Source organism: Orcinus orca, chromosome 19 (assembly GCF_937001465.1).
Source record: "Orcinus orca chromosome 19, mOrcOrc1.1, whole genome shotgun sequence".
NCBI classification, from domain to species: domain Eukaryota; kingdom Metazoa; phylum Chordata; class Mammalia; order Artiodactyla; family Delphinidae; genus Orcinus; species Orcinus orca.
The window spans coordinates 20,663,296-20,681,926 of NC_064577.1; the positions used below are offsets into that span (position 1 = coordinate 20,663,296).

The 18,631-nt window shown below is 63.2% G+C and overlaps 1 protein-coding gene across 2 annotated transcripts in view; it reads left to right on the forward strand.

Annotated features, from left to right (window-relative positions):
• KCNJ12 (potassium inwardly rectifying channel subfamily J member 12) overlaps nt 1-14,213 on the forward strand; it is a 37,023-nt gene extending 22,810 nt beyond the window's left edge. The window contains exons 1-3 of one of the 2 annotated variants that reach the window (XM_049702132.1): nt 1,430-1,644; nt 2,704-2,825; nt 9,302-14,213. In XM_049702132.1, the coding sequence (XP_049558089.1) occupies nt 9,364-10,647 (1,284 nt within the window). In that variant the 5' untranslated portion in view covers nt 1,430-1,644; nt 2,704-2,825; nt 9,302-9,363 and the 3' untranslated portion in view covers nt 10,648-14,213. Of the gene's footprint in view, nt 1-1,429; nt 1,645-2,703; nt 2,826-9,301 lie in introns of those variants that run through there. The other variant, XM_004266761.3, reaches the window with a different exon arrangement.
• The last annotated feature ends 4,418 nt before the right edge of the window (nt 14,214-18,631 follow it).

The following is an 18,631-nucleotide window of genomic DNA, read 5'->3' on the forward strand; positions in this document are numbered from 1 at the left end:
GCCCAGAGAGGGACAGGGGCCTACCCTAGGTCGCACAGTGAGTTTGAGCAGAGCTGGGAGCCCCAAGAAAACCCCAAGACCCTCCAGGTCCCACTTGCTCCTGGGACCCAAGGAAGCCCAGGGATGGGGCAGTGATGTAATGGCCACTCTGGCAGAGGGCACCAGGGGTCTCTGTCCTCTGCTGCTTCCAAGGGCCTGGGGCCAAGGACACCCTGTCTCTCTCCTGCCCCTACCCCCCAGGGAAGGATGTTCTCAAGATAAAAATACCCTCGGAAACATTCCCTGGTGCCTGGCGTGACCTGTCATCCGCCGTGGGGGCCAGAACTTCCTGCCCTGGCTTCACCTCGGGGCTCGGAGAGTGGACACCTGTCCCTCCCGGCCGCTTGGCGCAGCCTAACCTTGTGTCGGTGCGTGCAGCCTGTCTCCAGGCCGTGGAATCTGAGGGGCCGTGGTCACTGTGGTTGCTGTGGCCAGCGTTTACTGGGCGCCCCTGCCAGCGATGACACCCCTGGCACAGAGGAGCGGGGCGGCCAGGCCCCTGCACCCGCAGAGCTCAGCCTGTTGGGTGCGTCCTGAGAGCATCACACCAGGCCGCACGGGAGGGTCCGGGGTGCCCCAGCTTCCCATCGTGTCGGGCACCCCGATGGTTGTCAGAGCAGGAAGACCCCTCAGACAACGCTGGGAGGACCGGTGCTTACCGCGTGTCTGCTGCTCACCGGACGCTGCGGCAGGGCCTCGGTCTACCTTCTTCACAGCCTCCCCAGGCAGGTGGGATCTACCCATTTTGCAGATGAGAAGCCTGAGGCCCAGGGAAGTTCCCACTGGGAGCTGGGGAGCGATCAGGCCTCGAATGCAGGGCTGGGAGCTCACTGGAGCCTGGGCCCCGCCGCTCCTGGGGGAGGCTGTGATGGTGGCGACCGAGCCACCTGGTGCCAGGCCCGTGCTCAGCGCACACCTCCCCCCAGGTTGAATTTCACAGGCACATCCTTGGGGAGGCCGGGCAGGAAACGGAAGCGCCTCGCCCCAGGCTGACAGGACGGCCCTTGCTGGGAGGCTGAGGGACAGCCTCACTGTCACAACCCGTCACCCCTGTCACCTGCAGGCGTTGCCCCTGCTCCGGCCCCCCCTGTCCAGGACTGTGACCGCCACCCAGGAAAGTGTTTGGTGAACTTCAGAGGGTTGGGGGTCACGTCTCGTGGGCCATGGCCACTGCAGGGGCAGGGGGAGCGCTGGATGGGGTGTCAGATCCTGGGCTCTGTCTCCAAGCTGCCATTCACTCTGTGGCTTTGTGGCCTTGGGCGAGGCCCTTCTCTGATCTGAGCCTCCGTCTCCTGCTGTGTAGAGTGGAGCTGGTGTTGCTTCCCTCCTAGAAGAACGCCCCTTCCAGGAAGCAGGGAGTCAGAGGCTGAGTGACCACGGGAAGCGGGGAGGGCAGGTGCTCCCCTGCTTACCGCCCCCTTCCCTCCCCACGGCCCTGTGACACCTCCTCTGCTCTCGGAGACCCGGCACGAGGGACCTCACCTCCCCCGGCCTCAGTTTCCCCGTCTGTCCCTCAGGGTGGGCTGCGCAGGTTGGAATGACTGAAGCCGAGACCCAGCACACAGGGCCGGGCACAGCGGGTGTCCACTCCAGGGCAAGGACAAGGTCAGTGACCCGGGAACGGGTCCTCGCCGTGGGGAGTCCAGCTGCGCGACGGGGTCTGGGATGGAGTCTCCATTGGCTTTAGAAGGAAACGGCTGAGAGCGGCCAACGGCAGGGCCGCTGGCTGCTGCTCTAGGAGCAACGAGGGTGGGGAAGCAGGGCCTGAGGACTGGGCATCTTGCGATGGGAGCCTGGAGTGAAGAGGGACCAGCCAGGCCACCGCTACCAGAGCGAGCAGAAGCCCTGAGCCGGGAAGTGACGCACCCAAGGTCACACAGCTCGTGAGGGGCGGAGCTGCGACTGGAGCCCAGGTCCGTGTGCTTCTAAACCCACTGCTGGCGCTGCCCCAGGAGACTTGTGATGTGGGCCGACTCACAGCAGTGCCCTTAATCCCAGCTGGAAAATCCAGTGCCACTGTGGACTCCCGCCGGCGTCGGCTGCAAGAGGGTGACCCGCATGGACGCCGTGGCCGGGAGGGCAGAGGTGACGGGGCATCTTGGGCTGGCTCGCCTCCGAGGCTCCCGAGCCCCTTCTCGCTGCTCTCTGCCCTGACCTCACAGCGCACTGCCGTGGAAGGCGGGGGCCGTCCGCCCACAGCGGGGCCCGTGGGGGGCGTGGGGAAGGCTCTGCAGGTGGCCAGGCGCACAGGCTGGGCCCCGAGGTCCTCTGTGGCCTGAGGAGAGTTCCCACAGTGCCCGTTCTCTGGAACGGGAACAGCAGCGGGTCCAACTTCTTGGGGCTGTCATGAGGCTTGCCTGAGTTGGCGTCCGTGAAGCAGCTACCAAGTGTCTGGCATGCAGTGGGCACTCAGTAGCTGGCAGCGGTCATTTTCTCTGGGGGCACGCCTTGTTCTGCCCTCCTCTGGTTCTGAAGGGCTGTTATGGACAGGCTCGCGGGCTGTGAAGCTTTGGGGCACTGGGGTGGGCTGGAGGCCCCCTCTACCTCCCCTGGGGTCCTGGGAGGGTCCGGGGGACAGAGCAAGCAGAAATGGGGGTTTGTGTGGAGGTTGATGACGGTGGAGCTCCCCCAAGGAGAGTGGTGACTGTGCTCTGTTACCTTCAGGGTCTTCCAGCCGCTGAGTCCGCTCCAGCTGGTGCCTGGGAAATGGCGGCCTCTGCTAGTGCAGCCTTGAAGACAGTCACTTGCCTGGTGAGCACCGTTACTTAGAAGATAGGATTCCAGAGGTAAGATTAAGGTCACGGATATGCACCTGTCCACGCAGTCACGCTCATCTGTGCCTCCACCCCCCCACTCATCTCTGTGTCCACCTACCCGCGCACCCATCCACCCGCCTGTTCGACCTCTCATTCACCCATTTTCCATCCATTAGTTCCACACATCCCCCCATCCATCTAACTGTCCACCCACGCACCCAACCCAGCCAGCCATCTTTCCATCCATTCATCCCCCCAGCCATGCAGCCACCCACCTACCCATCCATCTATTCATGTGTCCATCCACCCACCCAATCTATCCATCCATCCACTCGTCCGTCCATTCACTCACCCGTCCGTCCGTCCATCCATCCACCCACCCATCCATCCATCCATCCACCCACCCACCCACCCATCCATCCACCCACCCATCCATCCATCCATCCACTTGTCCATCCATCTATTCATCCGTCCATTCACTCACCCGTCCGTCCGTCCATCCATCCACCCATCCATCCATCCATCCATCCATCCATCCACTCATCCGTCCATTCACTCACCCGTCTGTCCGTCCGTCTATCCACCCATCCATCCATCCATCCATCCATCCACTCATCCATCCATCCATCCACTCATCCATCCATTCACTCACCCGTCTGTCCGTCCGTCTATCCACCCACCCATCCATCCACCCATCCATCCATCCACCCACCCATCCATCCATCCACCCACCCATCCATCCATCCACTTGTCCATTCATCTATTCATCCGTCCATTCACTCACCCGTCCGTCCGTCCGTCCATCCACCCATCCATCCATCCATCCATCCATCCACTCATCCGTCCATTCACTCACCCGTCTGTCCGTCCGTCTATCCACCCACCCATCCATCCATCCACTTGTCCATCCATCTGTTCATCCATTCACTAATCCATTCGCCCAACTCATCTAAGCAGTTTTCACGCACCTAAACGAACCATGCCTCTGGTCACCCGCATCCGTCCATCCCCGTCCGTCGGCCCTGTTCATCCATCCGCACGCTTGACCCCCCACCTGTACTCCATCCGCACGCTTGACCCCCCACCTGTACTCCATCCGCACGCTTGACCCCCCACCTGTACGTGTAACTGTCTCCTCAGCCATCCCTCTGTTCAGCAGCTCATTCCCTCGTCTTTGTCTGAACACTGAGCATTTCCTGGGTGCCCCCGCCGTGCCAGGCCTGCACCAGCCTCTCTGGACCTCTGAGGTTGGCCCGAGGTGGGGCCCAGGCAAGGCCAACTCTCACACAAGGCGGAAAGTAGCTTCTGGTCCTAACAGGAGAAGCCCAGGGCCAGAGAGTGTAAAAGGGCTTCGTGAAAGCGGTGGGCTTCTGCTGACTCCCGACCGATAGGGGGATTTCCAGCATTCCCATTGGCTGTGATTGGGGGGTTGGACCACAGCGGGCAAGGCTCGCCACAGGTAAACCCTCAGGAACCTGTTGCTGTGTAGGTAGGAACGGCCTGGACAGGAGGTGTCTGTGGGCAAGGAGTGGGCGGACAGCTTCCGTCATTCAGGAGCTAAAATACACAGGCCCTGGGAAGGGAGTGGATCTGGGGGCTAAAGGAGAGGGAGGAGGCCAGGCTTGTGGCTGGGCTAACTAGGGGAGTGGTTGGACTGCCCAGTGACCCCACAGGGGGGACGAGTGGAGGGAAGAGGGGAGGAAGCTTTGGAGGAGAGGGGGAGCATGTTGGCCACGTGGCCTGGGGGGGGGCCCAGGGGCTGAGGGGCCTTGGGAGGCCGAGTAGAGCAGGTGCCCCGAGTATGCCCGTCGTGGCAGGCAGCTGCTCCTGGGGCATTAACTCCCTGGCATGCCAGTGCACGGGCAGAGTGGAAAGACTGGTGTTGGTCTTTTGGGTGGAAAGACTGGTGTTGGTGGTTGGAAGCTGGGCAGGTGGGCCTCGAAGTGGTGAGGGCCCGGGGACAGCCAAGCACCGGCCATTCCCATGCCCAGCACAAGGCGACACGTCTCTCCTCCGGCCTCACAGGGGCCTTGCAGGGGCCTGGCCCAGGAGGCCTGCACGGTGTTGACCCCAAACGTTTGCAGGCCATGGGTGACCGAGGCCGGCTGAATGTTTTGGGGAGGGGAGGGAATGTGCCTGGGAAAGGTGGGTGGGCACAGGAGATGTCTCCCCAGAGTGTGAGAACAGAAGTGTCGGCCCCCTAACCCGCCACCTCCTGTCCAGGCCAGCTCTTGGCTCTCCTCAGCCAGCCTCAACCTCTTCACTGGACCCTGAGGTGCCAGCCTGTTCTCCCCTCCCCCCAGGCGTGCCCCCCGCCCCCACTCTGCGCCCCAGCCCTTGGAGCCTGCCGCCCCTGAGCTGCCCCGTCTCACGCAGTGCAGCCTCCAGGCCTGGCCCACGCCTCTCACTTCCTGCGTGGCTGAGCAAGGGCGCCCTTCTTGGAGCCTCCGTCTTCCCGCCTGCAGATGAAGGATTGGGTTTTGCAAGCTCTCGGGCTGAGTCTGATGGGCAGTAACTGGATAAGGATCCTGTGGCCACCACAGGGCGCAGTGCGAAAGCGCTCTGTGACGGATTAGTATGTCTGCCTCGGGCACGGGCTGCAGGGAGGTGTATGTGGCTGCAGGCTGGCTTTCCCTGAAGCAAGTGATTTTTAAGGAGAGACCATGGACTTGGAAGGACTTGACCATGAGGTAGTGAGTGCCCTGTCCCTGGATGTTCCAAGCAGGGCCTGAATGGCCACAGGTCAGGAGTGCTGGTGAGGGTCTTACCTCTGCTTTCACGGGCTCAGATTGGGGTTATTTGTGTCTCATCGCCATGTGGCGTTGCAGGGACCCTGAGGACCGAGGCTTGGAACACAGTGTCATGTCCACAGTCTGGCCTAGGGGAATGGGGGGGTTGAGTTCTCTCCTACCCCCTCAGACCAGGAGCTCACTCCTGAAAGGCTGTGTGACCCTGGGTAAGTGACTCAGGCTTTCTGAGCTTCAGTTTCCTCATCCAGAAAGTCACACTAAGGGATTACGTGAGCTACTGGAGCTCTTAGCGCCTGGCAGGTAGTAAGCACTTGGTTACTCTGCTCATCCCTGTGAGGGGGTCCTGCCGCCTGGGAGGCCTCCCGAGGGAGGGGGTCACTGAGCTTCTCCTCGGTGCCCCCTCCATTGATCTGACTAGTCCGCGCTTTCTTGGCCTTGGCCTGGTCTCCTCCGGACGTTGCTGAAACCTGAGGCCCAGAGCCTCGGGGGACCTGACATGGGGTGTCCCGCTCCATCCGGGGGGCACTTTGCGATGACTCTTGGCCCTCGGGTCATGTGTTAGCTGCCTCCCTAAAAGCTCCCAGCCCAGGCCCTGCTGGTGCGCCAAGCCTGCCGGGTGCCGGGCCCTGGAGACGCCGGGCTCGGGACAGCTCCCCCTCCCTTCGGGGTCTCTGGGTCCAGCCTGCTGGGCCTGCCTCACTCCCAGTCTCCAGTGCCGAAGTCGCCTAGGCTGGCTCAGGTAGGGGACCCTAGTGCCTCTCTCCCCTTTCCCTTCCAGCGACGCCTGGGACCCCCACTGGCCAACCTGGGCGTCCGACCAACGTAGTCTTAATTATTGTCTTTACCATCTATCTCATCCTGGCCCACAAGGTGTTTTGTGACCTGGGACAAGTCTCAGCCTCGGTTTTCTCATCTATAAAATGGGGAGCCGGCCTCCTTGCTTGCTACAGCCTCTTCAGCAGAGCAAATCTAATTTCCTTTCTGTCTGATCCGTGTGCACCCGTTGGACAGGAGCCACACCGGGCCGCACGTGGCTGGTTGAGAATCTTGTCCCTCATTTCTTTTTCTTTCTTTCTTTTTTTTTTGGTCATGCTACACGGCTTGCGGGATCTTAGTTCCCTGACCAGGGATCACACCCGGGCCCCCTGCAGTGGAAGCGCAGAGCCCTAACCGCTGCGCCACCGGGGAAGTCCCCCACATTTCTTAAACCGAGTCCTTAAAGACCACAGAGCCCCGTAACCTTCTTGCCTTGGGTGTGCAGAGGGTCGCTGGACGTTTGGCAAGTTTGTGGTGCCGGGGCCGCTACCGTGGATCCTCTTCTCGGCCTTTCTCTCTGGTGGTGTGTTCGCCAAGCGCCCGCGAGGTACTGCCCCCACCCTTGGCAACTCATGCACGCATACGTATGCACACACGCGTGCACACAGAGCCGCCCGCTGTGTCTCTGCTCCTTGGCTTCGGGGGACTTTGCACAGGTGACTTTGCTCCGAGTACCAGTTTCCAGCTCTGAGAAGTGGGGGAGTGGCTGCGAATGTGACCTGTTGATTTTCGCTGTGGCTTTAGGAGGAAGACCAGTAGAAGAGGGGTTCCCAGGACTGTGCAGCACAGTCTGGGTGCGGCCCAGACGCCCAGCCCAGGCAGAGATGCCAGTGGTCACTGCGAGCTGGCCAGGTGGGAGGCTGCCCAGCTGCTGGAAGCAGTGTGCCAGGCTGGGCTCCTCTGGCCTTCGAGTCTTGTGATTCTGTCCCCTGCAGGCCTCGAGCTGCTCAGAGCCCCACCTGGGGCAGCCATGACCCACTGGACGTCCCTCAAGGCCTCCTGGCCACACAGACCTGCCCCTGGTGATCCGGTGGCCTGCTGCTGGCATCGGTGTGCCCCAGACCTGGCCACCTCCCCCTGGAAGGCCCAGGAGTCCAGGGCTGAGCTGTCTTCCTGGCACAGTCCACGGGGTTCCCACCACCACCGGCTCCTGGACCAGGCGGGAGCCGTGTCCACCACTATGGCCTGAGGCCTCAGCTCCTCAGACCCAGCGTGAGGCTGTCAGCTGCAGCAGCCGTGGGGGAAGGATGGCAGCCTGAGCAGAGGCCGCCGCAGAGCCTGGGGTCCCCACGGTGGGAGGCCTTGTGTTAGGCCAGGAGAGGCCCAGCTCTCCTGCCTAGTGGTTGTGTGGCTTTGAGGAAGTCACTTGACCTCTCTGAGCCGCCATCCAGAGCGTAGAAGTAGCCACGGTAGCTACCTCCTTGGGCTTCCGAGCGGGTGACACACGAGCGTTTGCTGACAGGTCTGGCCTGCTGTCCCTGTGGATGGATGAGCTGGTCCGGGCAGCAGGGAGCGCCCTGCACCTGCCAGACCTGGGGATCCAGTGGCTCTGGCGACCGGGCAGGCCCTGGGCGGGGTCTGCAGCCTGGCTGGCCCTGTGGGTTTGGAACAGAGGTCAGAGGTTACCCCGTCCCACAGACCAGGGCTGGGTCACAGTGCTGCCGCCTCCTCTCTCCTGGCCTGGCCGCCCTGGACCTTCTCTGGGGCCTCAGTGTCTCATCACATGTGAGCACCCCGAGGCTCAGCTAGCTCTGACCTCGTCGGGCGACTGGTGGGGGTCTGGGGGCGTGGGGTCCATCCGTAGGGGGCGCAGGCCCACCTCTTCAGCGCCCTGCCATGCCATTCCCGCGGGGCACCCGGCGCGGACGGCCGGACGGCCTCAGTGCCCGCGGGGCCAAGTGGTGTCGGGGTCTCCGGTCTGCGGATGCCCCAGCCCAGAGCGGGCGGGGCACCGGGGAAGGGGTGGCCACCGGCCCGCGCATCTGGGGCTGGGGTGCCTGCCCCCAGCCGTGAGAACGGGGAGCGGCGCTGTGGAGTGTGCCCCGTGTGTGAGGACGTGCGCCGGCCCGGTGCTCCGCCGAGGGGGCTGAGGCTCCCCACCTGCTCTTGTTCAGCACTGAGGAAGGCGGGGTGGCGGAGGCCCCCGGGCTGAGGTCCGGGGTCAGCGAGCCCCCTGGTGATGGGGTGGCCACGAGCACAGCATGTGGGCAGCGAGAGTGGGCGCCTGCGGGGACAGCGTGAGCCTCAGGAGGGCGGGTGGGGCCCGGCTTGAGGCGTCTGTCATGCCCAGGTCTAGGCCCTGGGGGTGAGACAGCAGTGAGCAAACAGCAAACCCCCCGCGCTCAGGGACTCGCGGTCTCGTGGTGGGACGGTGGGTGCAGCCCCAGCGAGCCATTGCTGTCGTTACTACTATCGTTACGAGGTCAGAGGCCGGTGCAGCGGGATTACCGTGGGGTCCCGGGTGGGGTGCACCGTTTGCCCAGGTGCAGGGGGGCCCTGAGACACCCTTGTGGCCTAGAAGCCAGGGCCTGGGAGGACGGTGTCCGGGTGGGCCTGGGGGCGAGCAAGGGCGAGACTGGAGGTGAGGTCTGAGGGGTCCCAGCAGAGGGCGCACTGACTCCTGGCGGCTGCCGTGGGCACTGGCACCGGCGTGGGAGTGGGGAGGCTGGCGACGTGGCCGTCATGCTGCTCTCGGCGGGTGATGCCAGGGACTCAGGCCGGGAGGTGGGAGGAGGGGCTGGACCCTGAATATCTTTGCAGGCAGAGCCCTTGGTGGGGGAAAGGGAAACTGAGGAAGAAGCCAGGCTTCCCGTCTGGAGCAGCCGGGAGAGGGGAGGTGGCCGAGGAGCTGGCTGGGGTGAGGCCGGGTCGGGGCGGAGGCGCAGGTCGGGTGGCTGCTCTGCCGGCCTCACTGCCAGCCTGCTGTCCCCTCTGTTGCAGGAGCTGCCCCGCCTGGAGCTGGCCCGGGGGCAAGCTGGGGTCCCACCGCCCCCGCCCCCGGGATGACCGCATCTGGCCGTGCCAACCCCTACAGCATCGTGTCGTCCGAGGAGGACGGGCTGCACCTGGTCACCATGTCGGGCGCCAATGGCTTCGGCAACGGCAAGGTGCACACTCGGCGCAGGTGCCGGAACCGCTTCGTCAAGAAGAATGGCCAGTGCAACATCGAGTTCGCCAACATGGACGAGAAGTCGCAGCGCTACCTGGCCGACATGTTCACCACTTGCGTGGACATCCGCTGGCGCTACATGCTGCTCATCTTCTCGCTGGCCTTCCTCGCCTCCTGGCTGCTGTTCGGTGTCATCTTCTGGGTCATCGCCGTGGCCCACGGGGACCTGGAGCCGGCCGAGGGCCGCGGCCGCACGCCCTGCGTGCTGCAGGTGCACGGCTTCATGGCGGCCTTCCTCTTCTCCATTGAGACGCAGACCACCATTGGCTACGGGCTGCGCTGCGTGACCGAGGAGTGCCCGGTGGCCGTGTTCATGGTGGTGGCGCAGTCCATCGTGGGCTGCATCATCGACTCCTTCATGATCGGCGCCATCATGGCCAAGATGGCGCGGCCCAAGAAGCGCGCGCAGACGCTGCTGTTCAGCCACAACGCGGTGGTGGCGCTGCGCGACGGCAAGCTGTGCCTCATGTGGCGCGTGGGCAACCTGCGCAAGAGCCACATCGTGGAGGCCCACGTGCGGGCCCAGCTCATCAAGCCCCGGGTCACGGAGGAGGGCGAGTACATCCCGCTGGACCAGATCGACATCGACGTTGGCTTCGACAAGGGCCTGGACCGCATCTTCCTGGTGTCGCCCATCACCATCCTGCACGAGATCGACGAGGCCAGCCCGCTGTTTGGCATCAGCCGGCAGGACCTGGAGACGGACGACTTTGAGATCGTGGTCATCCTGGAGGGCATGGTGGAGGCTACGGCCATGACCACACAGGCCCGCAGCTCCTACCTGGCCAACGAGATCCTGTGGGGCCACCGCTTCGAGCCGGTCCTCTTCGAGGAGAAGAACCAGTACAAGATCGACTACTCGCACTTCCACAAGACGTACGAGGTGCCGTCCACGCCCCGCTGCAGCGCCAAGGACCTGGTGGAGAACAAGTTCCTGCTGCCCAGCGCCAACTCCTTCTGCTACGAGAACGAGCTGGCCTTCCTGAGCCGCGACGACGAGGACGAGGCAGACAGAGAGCAGGACGGCCACGGCCCCCAGGCCAGGCGCGACTTTGACAGACCCCAGGCCGGCACCGCCCTCGATCAGCGGCCCTACAGACGGGAGTCCGAGATCTGAGCCGCCAGCGGCCAAGGTGCAGCATCCGCCCCGCCGGGGAAAGGCCCCGAGTCCCGCGAGGGCCCCGGGCCAGAGCGGAATGGGCTTGGGCCCTGGTTGCAGACTCAGTAGCGTTTTAGATGTTTTACGTTTCTTCACAGCGGCCTGGGAATGTTGGTGGAAGAGTGGGTGGCCTGAGTGGCCTCTGAGGCCAGAGCAGGCCTGGGGGCGGGGAGGTGGCCCCCCGGGGGGCCGGGCCACAGGAGCTGGGGGCTTCTGCCTCAGGGGGGAGCCACAGCCTGTCCAGAAGCGGCTCACCAGCTGCCCGGCCTCTGTGGGCAAAGGCCGGCGGGCTGCAGTGCACCTCGCTGGTTTTTAACTTGGGGAGAAACACCTGGTTTGGGCTTTCTCGACCTTAGTTTAAGACTGTTTACAAAAAAAAAATTAACATGTGATTGAAAAGAAGTTTTATAATTTGAGGGGGGGTGGGAAAGGACAATTAGAATTCCATTAGTCTGCCAGGATGCAAGTAGCTGGGGGGGTTTCCAGAAGGTCCCCGAGGCTGGGCTGGCCTCTCTTCCATGAAGGCCGGGCACGTGCCCGACGCCGCGGCCTGAGGGCAGGCATGGAGGTCACCCCCACCTCCCCACCCCTCTGTGCTTTACGCGCACGGGGTGAACTGGATTTCCTTTGGAATGGCAAAACCAAGACCTTGTTAATGATCATAACAAGAGCTTTTCAGTGTCACTGGGGTGGGAGTCAGGGCCGGGAAGAATCCAGTCTGAGCTTTTTAAGTTTGACTCTGTACCTCCTTTGAGGTGCATCTCAGGGCCGGGATGGGACCTGCCTGCGGTGGAAGGTCTGCTCCCCCCCTCCCCCCAGCCCCACCCCCCCTCCACGACCCCAGCCCGCCGGATTCTCCCTCCTTTTCTGCCCTGTGGCCTCCATCCCCTTCCCCAGAGAGGGGCAGCTGGGGAACGTAGGGGTGGCTCCATGGGAAGGGGGTCAGCTTCCCCGACTCCAAGGAAGTGTTTCAGCCCAGTCTCCACGGGGCCCAGCATGAGTCGTGCCTTAGAGACCCTGGGGGGGGGGGTCTGGCTCCAGTTGTCACTGTTTTTATGGGACTCACCCGTCCTCCCTGCTGCCCCCGACTCCACCATGGCCCTCTGTCTGCGGAGGCCAGGCCGGGCCGGCACCCCATCCCCCCCAGGTGGGCAGCAGAGGTGAGCCTGGGTGGGGCTCAGCCAGGCTGTGCCCTGGTGCCGAACGCACAGGAACGTCCTAGGAGAGCCGTGGGCTGGTCAGCGCACACGTCTGGGCACCTCGGTCAGGTGGCGGCTCGGGCCCCCTGATTTGTCACTGGCTCTTGCCTCCGCCAGCCCAAGAGCTGCCCAACGCAGCTCGTTCCTGGCGAAGGGAACAGCCGTCAGGGCGGCGCCTGGGCCCTTCCCAGGGCTGCTGAGAGTGTTTTCCTCACAAATGACCAAGCCGGTCAGTCATTAGAGAGCCCCAGCCTGCCTGTCCAGGCTGGCGCGGGACAGCTCACCACCAGGAGACGCCAGGGCTCCGGCCCAAGTTAGGAGACAGAGGCCGAGTGCAGATGGGCGAGGGGCAAGGAGAGGCCAGGGGCTGCACTGGGGGCTTCTGCCTCTCCCCTCCTCCAACGCCTGCAACAGCAGGAGGCCTGGCCCTAAAGTCAGGGGCCGTGCAGGGTCCGGGCACCGGCTGTGTATTCCCACCCAGAAAGCCCTGCCCTGGCCTCAGACGCCACCCTAACTTCCGGTCAGGAGGAGTCAGAAGGGTCAGCCCGAGGCAGGTAGAGGCCTCGTTCCTCTCAGGATCCGCTGGACAGGCCTCTGCTCCTTCCTGGCCTGAGCCCCTGCTGCCTCAGCGTTAGTCCTGGGCGGTGATGCGGAGTCTCTGTGGTTGCCGGGGGGGTGGCAGGTGGCCCTGGTCGCTCGGGGCTGGCACGTGGTCCCGTTGGGCCAGCCCTCCACTCACCCCACCAGGGCAGAGCCCCGGGGCCCTGGGTCCCCCAAGGCCCGAGCTGTCTCGGGTGGCCGGGGGCGCTTCCTCTCAGGCCTGTCCCCCTCCCAGGCCCACGCCGGACGGCTCAGGCCGCAGACCCTGCAGGAGGGCCTTCCCGAGCTGCCTTTCATCTCTCACCAAAGGCAGATGCTGCGTTTTCAAACTCCGCTGCCCTCTTTTTGCCTCCTCTGTGTGTATTTATTTATTTATTTATTTATTTATTTATTGCTTGTGCTAAAGACCAAAATAGCCTCCCTCCTTAGTGCCCTTGAAGCGGGAGGGCGGATGGGAGGAGCTGTGTGTGCAGAGGCAGGATCACATGGCCCCTGGGGCGCGTGTGCCTGTGTGTGGGGCGTGGAACATGTGAACCCAGCGAGTGTGCGGTGTGCCGTGTGTTGTGTGTGCGCTGAGCACGTGTGTATGTTACGTGTGGCCTGTGTGCTGAGCGGGTGGGTGTACAAACCTGCTTCTGACCCCGCCGGCGCCCCCTGCCCCCCCCACCCCCGTACCTACTGGTGCTGTGTCACCCAGCCCCGGCAGTGGTATTTGCAGGAAGTTTCTCGATAGCCTGGACCCAGTGGTGCAGAGGCTGGAGCTGGCTGAGGCGCCCTCTGCCCTGAGACACTGAGCTGCTTACGTGGGGAGGGGGCTGGGGATAACATACGTGTGTGAGCACCGAGGCGTGAATTCCTGTGTGGAATCATCTCATCCGTGTGCCAGTGAAACGTGTCCAATTGTGGCTTTTCCTGTAAGTGCACGAGTGTACGTGGGAGTGCTGTGCAGATGTGTGCCCACGACGATCTCCGTGCATGTGTGAACCTGGGCTGATGGTGTCTATACACGATGTATACATGTGTGTAACTGCACACAGGCTCACACGGTTATGTGTATATCTACCCATAGGTCTGTTTGTGTGCTCGTTGTGTATGCAGGCGTTGGTTTAAATGTTTACCAGGCTGTGGGGCTGGGCACACAGTACTCAGGACGGACACCGGCCGTGGTCCCACCAGCCCTCTGCCCCGATTCTGTCCACGTGGGCAGGCGTGGAGCACGTGTGACAGGATGACGCTTCTGTGTACCTGGGCACAAGGTACACGTGTGTGTGAGGACATGGCCTCCAAAGGCGAGCGTTTGCACGCAGTTGCACGTAGGAGGCCTGTGTGCACTTGTCCACGAACGCACGTGCGTGTGTGTGCCGGGCTCCGTCAGCAGGGCTGCTGCCTGCCTGCTGGGGGTGGCGTGTGTGCGTTCGCGGACCCGCCCGGGTCCCGGAGGTTGTGCGTCCAGATGGGCGAGTGTCTCAGAGCACGGCGCCCCCTGCCCCCCACCCCACCCCGCCCCGTACCTGCGGGTGCTGTGCCACCCAGTCCCTGCCGCCCTAGGGTCCTGGTGGGGGCAGGGGGCCTGGTGGGAAGGAGGCCCCTGCACAGGTCAAATCGATGTCAAATCTATTTTAAATGGTGAAACTGGAGAATTTTCATGTTATTTTCAATACACAGCAGTATCTAAAGACGTAGGCCACAAGACTAGACCGCATTAAACCATTTTGATCTCTCGGAGTGCCACTGCGTGCAGACGTGTGTTTGAAAGGCCCCGCCTGGCCCGGCGGGGGAGGGGAGAGAGGACAGAACTGGCCTCCTCGAGGACCCCCGCGTGCTTTTCAGGCCGTCGCACACGCCCTCACCCTCCCGCCCCCCGCCACCATCGTCCTCTCCACACGGCCCGGGTGTGCCAGACCGCCCGCCTTGCCTGGACTTGCGCCCCTGCCTTGCCCTCCCCGGGCCCGTGCCTCCCCTTTCCTTTCTTCTGCAAGGGTTTGGGTTTGATGAGGGCAGGGCAGGCGCGGTCTGGGCCCCCAGCTCGAGGCAGCCCTGCTTCTCACCAGCGGACAGGAAGCCGGGTGGCGTGCGGGCGCTGGGGCGATGGCGCCGGAGGGCAGGCAGGTGCCGCCGTCGGGGAGAGCAGCGTGCACGTGCACAGCCCGTTCCGGGCAAAGGAGAACGTCATCGCCCCGAGGGCTTCGGTGGCTTCTGGGAGTAGCCCCCAGGGAGAGAGTCCTTCCCTTTGCCCAAACGTTCCCTGAGTGGAGACCTCCTCTGTGTCAGTGAAGGACCGGGGCCCTCACGCCGTGGGGTCCAGGTGACATCCCAGACCACAGGATAAGAAGCCGGGTGACGGGAGGAGCTGGGGTGTTTGCGAAGACTTCTTGGCGGATGTCCTGTGAGTCGGACCTGGAGATGCTCGGCCTTATGTGGGCGGGGCTTTCCCTGCCTGGCCCTGAAGCTTCCCCCGCGACCCCAATACCAGAGTCTAAGCCAGTTGTGGCCTCCCCTGCTGCCCGGAGAGCTATTTCCACAGCACTGACAGGTCCGGCCTCTGGGCAGGAAGACCTGGCCCCGGCGGGAGCTCAGGAGTCCCTTGGGGCCCGTCCTGGCTGGGACTCCGGGTCAGACGCCAGGCCGCACACTTGCTCAGTGATCTTGAGAAGTGGGTCCCCGCCCCGCCCCGGCCCCAGTCTCTCCGTCGGTGGAAAAGGGTGTTCCCAGCAACGGCCAGCCTGCAGACTTGTTGAAAAGAATGGAGGAGAGAAGCCCTTTGTGCAGCGAGTGCTTTGGACCCCTGCCCTCCCGTGTGGACACAGGTCTTCGGGTAGGGGCGACGCAGCCAGGTCCCCTCCGTGCGTGGCCGTCACCACTGGCTCCCTCTGCACTTTCCTGCCTCCCTGAGGATGAGAGAATCCGCATGAAAACCGGTACATGGGGTGGGCAGGGAATCAGGACCAGGGCCTGAGGAAGTCAGTTCAGGGTCAGCGAGGGACTTGCCCAAGGGCAACGGGAGGGTAGTTATCTGAGCTGGGGTCGGAGCTAGGCCTCAAGCCCCCAGCCCCCACTGCAGACTTCACGTCCGCTCCTTTGACCCAGATGCCTCAGGGATAGCCCGGCCAGAGGGTCTGCCCCGGTTTATCCTCCCCGGGTCCACCTCCTGTGACTTGGGAGGAAGTCGGAAGTGGGCTTCTCTTCAGTGTCAAGGGGCCAAGGTCAGAGCGGTGGGGCCTCAAAGGGCACCCCCATCCCCCCACGGCCCACCCTCCACCCAGGACCAGAGGGGTCTCAAAACCACAATCAGGCCTCTTGACCCTGCTGCCTGCAACCCCCCCTGTCTTCCTTGAACACTGGAACTAAAGTCCCCACTGTTTCTCCAGCCCTGGAATCCTGCCCATCCTGCCCCCTCCTCTGCTCCAGACACCCTGCCTCGCTCTAGCTCCTTGAGAGCACGTTTTTGCCCCTACCCCAGGACCTATGCAAGGGCTGGTCCCTCTGCCTGGATCCCTCTTCCCCCAGACCTGCCTCCCACCCTTCCCGGCCCCCGTGCAGAGACTCCCCAAGGGCAGGGATGGCCGTGTCTCTCGTCCACTCCTGGGTGCCCAGTGCCAAGAGCAGGGCTAGGCCCTGTGTATTCGTCTGACGGATGGTGGGTGGATGGAGGGCAGGCCCCGTGGGCTTCACCACCCAGAGAAGTGTCTTCAGGCCTCACCAACCTGCAGCCCCCCCTTCACCTTCCCACTGACCCAGCTGGGCATAGCCCGGCCACCAGCCACGCTGAGGAGCGAGCAGCTCGGCCTGGGGCAGGAAGGGTGGAGAGCTTGGTGCTACGGGGGATTTGAGCCCACCGAGGGCTCCGGGCCCTACTTTCTTCCCTCTCAGTGCTGCCGAGAAAGCACAGAAGCCTGGACTGGGGCCTCGAAGGCCTTCTGCCTCCTAAGTGCTCATGACCGGCCAGCTCTGGGCCTCAGTTTCCCTACGTGAGAAATGGGAGCTCCACCCATTCCTGCAACAAGTGTTTACGAATTGCCACTGTGTGCCAGGCAGGCATTGGCCCTCTGGGAGGAGGCAGGACAGGCCCAGCCCCTGATGTCCGTCTAGGGGCTCAGGGGACAGGCGTTCAACAGTGTGAGTCCCCAGAAGCAGAGCCTGCAACAGGGATTCGTGTGCGCATGATTCACTGGGGGGTTGGGGGCAGGGAAGCAGCAGAGGCCGGGGAGGAGCTGAAGGGCCGAGGTGGGTCCAGCCGACGGCCAGCTGGCCTGACCCTGGGCTCGGGAATGTGAGCTGCCCCACCTGCCGGCGGGGGCTGGGCTTTTGTACCCTCAGCAGCCAGCCTGTGGCTACTGCCACCCTGCCGAGCGGGGAGGTGCAGCCTCTCAGCCGTTTCGGGCCAGGGTGGCTCCTGTTGGCCCAGAGTGGTTCTCCAGGGAGGGGGCAGCTGAGCGCCATTAGCAAATGACACAGCACCCGGGCGCCGGGCTCATCGCGGTAAAGGGGTCCAGGTGGCGCACAAGCCACGCCTGCTGCAGCGGTAGCGATGCAGCGTGGTCCCCGAGTGAGGGACACGAGAGGGTGCCGTGGGTAAGGCAAGGGGAGGCCTTGTGGCAGGGACCGAGGCGGGGGGTCCTCCAAGGAAGTGACGTTTCCTCTGAGATCTGAAGGGTGGGTAGAGGTTTGCCAGGTATGTGGGGAGGAGCTTCCCAGAGAGAGAGAGAGAGAGAGAGAGAGACCGGCACCAGCAAAGGCCCTGGGGTAGGAGAGCACAGGGGGAAGCAAAAGGAGCAGCTTGGCTGGGGCAGGGAAGACCACCCAGGGCCCGTGGGCCCCACGCAGGGCCCGGCCTCCTTCCCCAGCACTCAGCTTTCCTCGGGCCTCCCTGGCAGCCTTGCTGCCTCGCCCTCCTCCTCCTGCAAAGGCAGCCTCTCCGGAGCAGGAACTTCGGTTCCATCTTGTTCGCGACGGAGACCCAGCACCCAGAACACCGGTGCCCGGCACCCTGTAGGGGCTCAGCTTTGGCTACTCCCGCGAGATGTGGAAGAAGTGCGGGAGGTAAGATGTCAGTAGCTGTTCTTGGCCTGTCCTGCGAGGGGCCTGGGGCCTTGCCGCAGGGCTGGCCGGGGTGGGAGGGTCCAGGAGGCCTCGTCCGTGTCAGCCCAGGCTGTGGGGTGCCGGGGAGCCACTGCCTGCAGACTTTTAAATTTTCCTGTGCCGTGGTCTTCTTCTCAGAATAACATTTTGAAATGCACAAAATGAAATACCTGTGGTTGCAGAGGAAACCCATCCTCGTGCAAAGCAGTTACCAAAAGACAAACGAAAAAATTTGTGGGATATTAATAACCACATTTCCTCACTAACCGCTGATGCCAGCTTCCTGGTGGTGAGCACAGCCTCACTGTCGGGGGTCCCAGAAAGTCACTGACGAAGAACGCCCCCCCCCCCCCCCCCGCCTCCTTCTGCAGGCAGCAGAATCGCCTCCGCCCATAGACGAAGAGGATGGCTAATTTCCATCTGAGGTGAGCAGCACGGAGACAGGCATGTTTCTCGTCCCGGTACACATGCCCCCGGGTTTTCCCCTGAGCCCCGGTGGGCGTGCGGGCCCGGGTTCAGGCCCTGCAGGCCCAGTGGTTTGGAGACAGGCTTACTGCTGTCAGGCAGGACAGGGGAACTTTGCCGGCAGAGGCCCGAGAATAAATACCGTAGGCTTTGTGGCCGTGAGGTCTCTGGAAGCGGCGTGGCTCTGTGGTGGCATGAAAGCAAACCCGTTAGTTATTAGTTACTGTGTTCAAATAAAACCTCATTTATGGACGCTGACATCCGAATTTCATATATTTTTCACATGGCGCAAACTATGACTCTTCCTTTGATTCTGCCCCCACCCCACAATCATTAAAAAAATGCAAAAACCATTCTTAGCTAAAGGGCCATACAGAAGCAGGCTGTGGGCTACACCAGAACCTCCCCGAGGGCTTCTTTAAACTCACAGCGCTGCGAGTTCTGATTCATCTGGCCGGTGGCAGTCCCCAGATGTGCATTTCTAACAAGTTCCCTCACCTTGAGAACTGCTGTTAATTCTGCCTGGGGGATGGAGCCCCGGAGGTTTGCGTGTTGACCCCCTGCCCTGGCTCCCTCACACGGTTATAACCCATTCCGGG